Here is a 9,867-nt window from a genome sequence, read left to right on the forward strand (position 1 = left end):
AACCCAAACTAGGAATTAGAGAGAACCATTCAGTCTTTACCACAAACAGCGAAGACCACTTGAAGAATTCTCTGCTAAAAGCAAACCCTTTGCTAAAATTAACAAAATCACAGAGATAATCTTTCCATACTTTAAATAATACTGTTACATCAGAATTTGAAAGGAAATCATTCCTTTGAACTCCATCCTACAATTGAAAGGCCTTTGAACTCCATCCTACACTAACAAAAATATCTGTAGCTCATAATGGCAACAGTATTAAACAAACAAACTATGCATCATGGTAGTGATGCAACTTGTACAGTAACACTTTTCCTTCAGCATTTCCCATAGCCATGAATCCTCCATGAGGACTAAAATCCAAACAGAGCGGATAGTGCACGGCTTGATTTGGAGAAGGCCAGTTTGAAAAAACTGTAAATGATGGAATGTGAATTAGCTTTGAGCTGTTTTTCTTCATGCTAGAACTGATGGCTAATATTTGAGCATCATGATTGAATTTCATAAAATCCACTTTCGTTGTGAGATTCTCAATCGCCTTGATTGGTTTTCTCTTTCCGCCCAAAAACTCTTCTCTGTTATAAATATTTACTATCCCACTGTCTGAACCAGCAGCAAACAAACTACCATTTGGTGAAGTGCAAAGAGCCGTACCATTTATGGACCCTTCATCAACACCTTTATGAATGCAAGTTCTTGTTCTCAAATCCCAATGGTAAATCTGGCTGTCTCCACCAGAGCTCAATAATTGTTGTCCGTCATTGGTGAAAGCCACTGAGCGAACAGTTCCATTCATTTTCAGTGACCCAATTAGCTCCTTTGTTTTGGAGGAAACTAGCAAAATGTATCCTTCATTACCAAGAAAAGCAATTGTATCTGAATCAGGAGAAACCTCAAAACTTTCCAGGCTCTTTTCTTCCCTGCCGACTAGAGGACCTATTTTATCTACACTTGCTTTGACCAAGTCTAAGACATGAAAGAACTTTCTTCTTCCTGATATAATAACTTGACACCCATTGGGTAAGAAAGATGCCTTTTTAATTGGAAAATCCTCAAGAAAGATGCTCTGTATCTTTGTATTTCGTTTCCCGTCAATCTGAAAAAATCTGAGTTTTTTATCCAATCCACCAACAAGGAGCAACTGAGAATTCCTGTGGAACTGAACAGAATTTATTGGTGCATTTGAAGGATCAGGTGCATTTGCATCAACCAGTCTCGAATATTCAAGAAGCCCAGGTAACAACTTTGTGCGACTTTTGACAACAAGATCTTCGTTTGATTGAAGAATATCACCGACCAACTTGACATTCTTTGAACCGTAGCCCTCAGTATGTTTACTTTCCTCGTCAGAATCTTCATCATCAGAACTGTAGCTTATGCCTTGAGAATCAATTTGGGCCCATTCAGTGCCTGGATTAAGTTTAGCGTGTTGAGCCCTTAGTCTCGCCACGTACGTGGAACCAGATATGACATCCTCACCCTCTTCTTTCCTCAGCTTCCTCAATCTGTTCACGCTTGCTATTTTGATACTAGTCTTCTCTTCTGCGTCATCTACCCACACCGGTTTCCGCTCCTCCTTTCCCACAATGTGGATACCTTGTGGCACCAGCTGTGCATCCCCCTCATAAACAGACAACGCACTATCCGCAAACCGGTCCACAAAGAACATAGCAGAATCGTTTTCGCCATCATTTCTCTTTTCTTCTTCATCGTCCTTCCCGAACCCAACAGAATTGTACAAGGAGCCAAACAATAAGTTCTCAAGCTTCTTCATTTCCTTCTACTGCTCGACTTCTAATTCATCATTCTCTTCATTTTGCTCTTTCTTTCTCTTCCTATTACTTTCTTTCTCACTTACTTCCTTCTTAGCCTTCCTTTTAGACTTTTCAACCCCGATTGTATGAGAAGCATTCTGCGATACCAAGCTCGCCATTTTCCAAGATTGATATCACTGCATATATAGATAGACTCCAAACTATTACCGTCAATTTTTAAAAATCACAAAAGTCCAAACCCCACTTGTGGGATTTCACTGGGTTGTTGTATTAAACATCACAAAAGCAATGCATTCGAACCCACTAAAATAAACTTAACTTAAATGCATTGAAAGTGCAATGAATTTTTACACCATCAGTTGAACTGATACTGTAAAAATTCTTTACGCAATTAGCATACAAATCAAATTAGCTGCAATTACATTTTAAGTGACATGATTGTGTAAATATTTTTTTTTTTTTAATTGATAACGTGATTGTGTAAATATTTTTTAAAGCATCAGAACTTAAACAAATAAAATGTATATATATGTTCATTGTAATTTTGGAGCCACTTCACAAATATATAGTGTGCGCTAGTGGTGCTCTTCACCCACTACTTATTCAGATTTTCAGTCAATTACTTAAATATTCCTTACTTATGGATTTGTTATTACATGGCAAAGCAAATAAGGCCGAAGATTAAGGGATAAAAATCATAAAGAATAACATAAGCAAACACGGTACTTTTTTTAATTAAGATGCACTATAATCTAATCTAACCAAAACCTCAAAAATAGAAGCGACCACAATTTTTTTGTAACTAACATAAAATCTGTTCGTACAATTTAAAAAATAAATGTAGAAACTTACCTGGCGGCGAGGAGCAAATGTGAATGTACAAGGAGAGGGTTTTGCCTTATTTTTTGTTTTAAAAAAAAGTTGATCAAATTAGGGCTTATGTATGTTCTTTTACAGGGAATTTGGGCTCGGGTCAAAGTCAAGGTTTCCGGTTCAAGTTTTTATTTCCTTTTTAATTTTAAACATGTGCATTAGGTCGATGAGACTTTTTAGTGTCATAGTCCTTCTAACATTTTAGAAGTCGTTTGGTAGGGTACATGAGAATAATGATAAATAGGATGTGTTAGTAATGTTGATATTAGAAATGTTTGGATTAGTTATGCTGGCATTAGATGCTGACATATTTCTTATTCATTGTTTGGTTTAATATTAAAGCATTGCACAATTGCTAAAAGAATTATTTGTTTGTAAAAATACCCTCATAACCAGTCCATCGCTTTATCTTTTTAAAAGAAACATATGTTGAAGAATGTTTTTATATGAAAAGGTTTAAAAAAAAATTATTTGATTTGTCTACCTATATTGTAGTATAGAACTGGATATTGATTTATAAAAAAGAAAATATGCTAAGTATTTAATTATCAACTAGGGATATAATTTTATTTCACTCTTTTGGATTATTAGGAAAATAAATTTTGAATTCAAAATATAAAAGAAAAATGAGTTGATTACAAGTGCATTCCAGTACATAATAGTAAAGTACAGATTTATAAATTTACAATGAAGAAATTGTCTGAGTATAGATATCAATAGCGAGAGCAATTTCAGTATCAAACATGCATTAATATAATAGCACATTTTAATCAAGCATACATTTTAAAGGACAATTTTGTCTTTAAGGGGTCGTTTGGTAGGATGCATAAGATAAAATAATGCATGCATTAGCTTTGTGTATTACTAATACTTTGTTTGATACACTTTTTGAACCTATGCATTAGTTATGCAAGCATTAGTTATACACCTTATTTGGTATTGTCTCATGCATAACTAATGCATAGGCAACCATGGTATTAACAATGCAATGGGTTTTAATGCATACATTGTGATAACTATAATCTAATCTAACGAAACAATGCATGCATTAAAAATAGGGTGCTAACAATGCATGCATTAAACGACCCCATTGTATTAACAACCATGGTATTAACAATGCATGCATTAAAACCCATTGCATTGTTAATACCAAGGTTTCTTATGCATTAGTTATGCATATGATAATACCAAATAAGGTGTATAACAACCATGGTATTAACAATGCAAGCATTAAAACCCATTGCATTGTTAATACCATGGTTTCTTATGCATTAGTTATGCATATGATAATACCAAAGAGGGTGTATAACTAATGCTTGCATAACTAATGCATAGGTTCAAAAAGTGTATCAAACAAAGTATAATTAATACACAAAGCTAATGCATGCATTATTTTATCTTATGCATCCTACCAAACGACCCATTATAGACAAAATTGACCTTCAAAATGTATGCTTGATTAAAATGTGTTATTATATTAATGCAAGTTTGATACTGAATCAAATAATTTTTTTTAAACCTTTTCATATAAAAACATTCTTCAACATATGTTTCTTTTAAAAAGATAAAGTGATGGACTGGTTAAGAGGTATTTTTACAAACAAATAATTCTTTTTGAAATTGTGCAATGCTTTAATACATCAAACCAAACAATGAATAAGAAATATGTCTGCATCTAATGCCAGCATAACTAATCCAAACATTTCTAATATCAACATTACTAACACATCCTATTTATCATTATTCTCATGTACCCTATCAAACGACCGCTAAAAGTGTTGAAGGACTATGACACTAAAAAGTCCCATCGACCTAATACGCATGTTTAAAATTAAAAAGGAAATAAAAACTTGAACCGGAAACATTGACTTGACCCGAGGCCAAATTCCCTGTAAAAGAACAAACATAAGCCCTAATTCGAACATCTTTTTTTTTAACAAAAAATAAGGCAAAACCTTCTCCATGTACATTCACATTTGCTCCTCGCCGCCTATGTAAGTTTCTACCTTTATTTTTTAAATTGTACGAACAGATTTTAGGTTAGTTACAAAAAAAATTATGGTTGCTTCTATTCTGAGGCTTTGGTTAGATTAGATTATAGTGCATCTTAATCGAAAAAGTACCGTGTTTGCTTATGTTTTTCTTTGTGATTTTTATCCCTTAATCTTCGGCCTTATTTGCTTTGCCATGTAATAACAGCTCCATGAGTAAGAAAGTAAGGAATATTTAAGTAATTGACTGAAAATCTGAATAAGTAGTGGGTGAAGAGCACCGCTAGCGCACACTACATATTTGTGAAGTGGCTCCAAAATTACAATGAACATATATATACATTTTATTTATTTAAGTTTAAGTTTTGATGCTTTAAAAATTATTTACACAATCAGGTCACTTAAAATATAATTGTAGCTATGCTAATTTGATTTGTATGCCAACCATACTAGTTTTACAAATCAAATTAGCTGCAATTATTACATTTTAAGTGACCTGATTGTGTAAATATTTTTTAAAGCATCAGAACTTAAACTTAAATAAATAAAAGGCTGAATACATACATGGCCCCTTAAACTTGTCCAAATTTTTCACTGCCTTATTCCTATTAAACACTTAATCTCCATGAAAAATGTAGCAATTGAACACAAATTAGACAACTCTAAATATCACTTACCAATAACATGGCATATCAAACCAATGAAAAATTGACACGTCAACGAAGAAAAGAAAACAGTCAATGTCCGGAATTTTTTAAAAATAAAAAAGAAGAGCAACACTGACCGATGGTGACCCGCGGTGGAAACAAGTCGTGATGATTTAAACAAGTCGCGGTGTCGCGCACTTGTTATTTTTGTACACATCGCAAATCACACCACGTGAAACGCACCCGTGCTTTACAACATGTTAATTTTATTATTGTTTGAAGTTATGGTCGGGTCACATGAAATGCGCACCCGAATTGGGGATTATGTACCACGACTATGCCACGGGAACTGTACCCATAGTCGTGATGATTTAATTACGCGCCTAAAGCAAACTACGGTGTTTGAAATTATTCATTCTCTATGTTTGAGATTGACTATAAAGGTCATGTGTTATGGAAAGAGTTATTGAAAAGTATGAGGTATTAATTGATTCTAATTCTCTGGGCCTTTGCCGCATTGGAGTTCATTTTGGAAGTCAGATTTAACACAATTAACACTTGATTCATACGTTCCACTACTAAAATTGTGTTTTTATAACACCAAAAACTACTAAACCAATTAAAACAACATAGTTTCAAGTTTAACATCAGATAATGAATCAATAACAATTGAGCAGGAGGAGTCTATCACTTTAAACACAGACGAGTACATTGGCGAAACTACAAAATACAACACAAGAGGTACACATTGTTCTTTTCCTAATCGTGTGGCAGCAGAATCACACATCCACTTCATTGAGCTGATTTCTTCATCATACATATATTTAATCCACTGGTATTCAAATTCATAGATCCAAATGGATATGAAGTCATTAACTAGTGAGCAAAGATTGGCTAACACAATAATCAGTAATTGATGTTGCATAACAGAAATTAACTCATACGTTACTGAGTATTTGACTCATTTTAAACGAACAAATAACAACACATATGGTCAAATTAGAACCACTCAGTAAGCAAATAAATAGGCTGGAATTATGACACGGTATCAAACAGCTGATATTCATTCATCAATTCAATTAGATGGCTTAAAATGTGAAACATACCTAGAGATGAAATCACCAACAAGGAATAACCAAATAAAGCTTAGAAGCAGAAGATGAAGCTCAGTTAACAATCGGCAGAGAAAATCAGCAAGCTCCAAAAAAAAAAAATACTTTCAACAGCCCAAAAGACCCTTTAACTTTCCAGAAATACCAAATGAAGGAGAAAGGCTTCGAAACAACTTTCTTTTCCAGAATTTCTCTTCTTCTTTTTTTTGAAGTTTTTGTTTCAGATCTGAGATCCTAAAGTTCGAACCCAGAAATTTTCAGCTATTTGATCGTGAATTTTCCTGTGTGTGAGAGGAGAGGAAAGTGTGGGAGGGAGGTCTGTGATGGAGCGGCTAGGGTGTGGTGTATTTTGAGAAGGGGAGTCTGTTTGGAGATGACGGAGGAATAAGGGGCGGCTGCTTGGTTTTTTTTTTTTTTTTTTACAGAAAATGGGGGATTTTTTCTTTTTAGGGTTAAGGGGAAAGGGACTTTTAATGAGGGGGAAGGGCGAATGGGCCAGGCGGGTCGGGGTGAATTGGGCTTATATGGGAATTCGTTTGGGCTCTTTGAGACTGGCCCAATCCGATTTAAACTAAAAAATTTCCCCCTTTTCTTTTGTTTGTTTTCTTTTCCTTTGATTTTCATTGATATTAAACCCTAACCAAATTAATTAAAATCTAAATTAAGTCCTAAATCAAATCTAATTTGTGGAATTAAACCTAATTATCTATTTTTAATATTTAAATAATTAATCAACTTAAAACTAATGAAATGAAATTACTAATTTAAGGCTAAAAGCTAAAAAATGTAAAATGACTAATATTTTTGTGATTTTTGTTTAATAATGCGATTAACTCGTGTAATTAAATCTGAAATACAATTAAGATCTAAAATGCTTATGCAATGCAACATTGAATATTTTTTATTATTTTTCTATTATTTTAAGTTATTAAATATGCAACTAAATGCAAAATCAAATAAAGAAAAACTCCTGAAATTCATAAAATAAAATAAAAAAAAAAAAAAATTGGACTATTTTTAGGAGTAATTTCTATGTGGGGAAAAAATTAGGTGCTCACATAACTAATGCATAAGAAACCATGGTATTAACAATGCAATGGGTTTTAATGCATGCATTGTTAATATCATGGTTGTTAATACAATGGGGTCGTTTAATACATGCAATGGGTTTTAATGCATGCATTGCTCCGTTAGATAAGATTATAGTTATCGCAATGCATGCAGTAAAACCCATTGCATTGTTAATAGCATGGTTGCCTATGCATCAGTTATGCATAGGACAATACCAAATATGGTGTATAACTAATACTTGCATAACTATTGCATAGGTTCAAAAAGTGTATCAAAAAAAGTATTATTAATACTGTAAGCACGTAATTTTTTACCCGCATAATTTTTAAGTTAGTTTTATTATTTTAAATATTTACTTGAGTTATTACAGATTTTTAATCCATTGTTATTACCACTTTATTAGTTTAATTTTATTTGAGCATTTGAGTATTTGCACTTCACTCGATAGTTTACGGGCATGAGTAGATCCGTATGATGTATTATGACTTGTGTGAATCGTTGATTTTGGTTTTCAGGTTATTCGGAATTGATTTGGAAGAATGATTCTCAACTAGAAAGTTTTAAATTGGTAGAGTTGACCAAGTTTGACTTTTTAGCATTTGACCTCGGATTAAACTTTTTTGATGGTTCCGTTAGGTCCGGATGGTAATTTTGGACTCGGGCGTATGCCCGGATTTGCATTTGGATGTTTCTAGAAGGTTTAGGCACAAATTGGCGATAATTGAAAATTTAAAGGTTTGGAAAGTTCATAAGTTTGATCGGGAGTTGACTTTCTGGATATCGGATTCGGATTATAGTTCCGAAAATTAGACTAACTTCGTTATGTCATTTGGGACTTGTGTGCAAAATTTAGGTTCATTCCGGGGTGGTTTGCTATGTTTCGGCACGAGTTATGGGAATTGAAAAGTTCAAAGTTCTTCAAGTTTGAATTAAGGTGCGATTCATTGTTTTGATGTTGTTATGTGTATTTGAGGCCTCGAGTAGGTCCATATTATGTTATGGGACTTGTTGGGATATTCGGACGTGGTCCCGAGGGACTCGGGCGTATTTCGGATTGGTTTCGGACCATTTTCCAAATAGAATTTCAACCAAAGTACAACAACAACCCCGGTAGAATCCCAACAACAAAATACAATATAAATGAAACAAAATGCAAAATAACTCTCCAAATACGACAATAAAAGAGTTTTTAGGTCTATATCTTATAAAATAGTGAGTAGTGCGGAAGTGCCAAAATGTTGGATCTGACTCTAATAAGTATCAAATGTTTGGGAAGTTGCATAATACATCATATTTTCTTGGAATTACAGTTTAATAGTACTTGTTAAAAATACCATCTTGTCAGCGATTCAGGCTGTTAATTTTGACTTATTCTAATTAACATATGACTAAAATCCAAAATTGTTTCTTCTCTCAATTATTCACATCATCACATGGTCTTCAGTTGTCACGAGTTTGGCCAATAGCAGTATTGTAGTATGAAACAATTTTTCTTAAACTATAACTTTTCCAAACATTTTTTGACGTTATTAGCTATAAAATTTGTTTATTTATTGTATAGTTTTTATGAAGTCTCAAAAATGTAAAACTTAGTTATAAAATTAAGAAATCAATATTCAGAATTACATATAGAATACAGATGCATTCACTCTAGTCGCTTGAATGCTAACATTCTTTTTAAGACGACTAAGAAAAATAGCATTCGAACCAAAGTACAACAATAACAACAACCCAGTAAAATCTCATTAGTGGGGTCTGGGGAAGGTAGAATGTATGCAGACCTTACCCCTATCCCGAAGAGATAGAAAGGTTGTTTCCGGGAGACCCTCGGCTCAGAGACAATAGATCCATAATAATAACAGAAATCAGAAAAATAGTATCAGCATCGTAAAATACAACAAATAAATGGAAAGGCCAAAATGTGAAAGACAAGAAAAAAATATGAAACACAACAAAAACCGCTAGCAGTCCTAGACAAAACACTATCAGACTAGTCGGCGCAGCGAGGAGAAGCGCTCGACTACCCCCTAACCTACAACCCTAATGCTCGACCTCCACACCTTCCTATCAAGGGCCATTTTCTCGAGAATCTGAAATTGCGCCATTTGAACCAAAGTACGTGATAAATAAAAAGAAGCCATTTTAACCAAAGTATAAAATGGCAGGTGGATAACACAGCAATTCTATGACAGGTGATTTTCACTCTCTAGTTGATGATTTTTAGACATATGGCCTTCACTCCCTAATTTCTTTTCCAACATAGGGTCTCCACTCCCTAGTTGAAGTTATTTTAGACATAAGATCTCTTCTCCCTAGTCGCTTTTCCAACATAGGGTTTCCACTCCATAGTTGATTTTATTTTAGACATAGGGTCTCCACTCCCTAGTCTACTTTTCCA

The 9,867-nt window shown here is 33.7% G+C and overlaps 1 protein-coding gene across 1 annotated transcript; it reads right to left on the reverse strand.

Annotated features, from left to right (window-relative positions):
• Positions 1-98: 98 nt before the first annotated feature.
• On the reverse strand, positions 99-6,837 carry LOC107798399 (U3 small nucleolar RNA-associated protein 18 homolog). Its single transcript, XM_016621376.2, has 2 exons — positions 6,393-6,837; positions 99-1,951 (listed from the first exon to the last, which is right to left on the reverse strand). The coding sequence occupies exon 2, from the start codon at positions 1,772-1,774 to the stop codon at positions 272-274; it is 1,503 nt and encodes a 500-aa protein (XP_016476862.1). The 5' UTR covers positions 1,775-1,951; positions 6,393-6,837; the 3' UTR covers positions 99-271.
• Positions 6,838-9,867: the final 3,030 nt, after the last annotated feature.

This window comes from Nicotiana tabacum, chromosome 4, assembly GCF_000715075.1.
Source record: "Nicotiana tabacum cultivar K326 chromosome 4, ASM71507v2, whole genome shotgun sequence".
Taxonomy (NCBI): domain Eukaryota; kingdom Viridiplantae; phylum Streptophyta; class Magnoliopsida; order Solanales; family Solanaceae; genus Nicotiana; species Nicotiana tabacum.

What these genes read in the sequence shown, in the direction of transcription:
- LOC107798399 (XM_016621376.2), bottom strand. Translation starts at nt 1,774, where the DNA reads ATGAAGAAGCTTGAGAACTTATTGTTTGGCTCCTTGTACAATTCTGTT.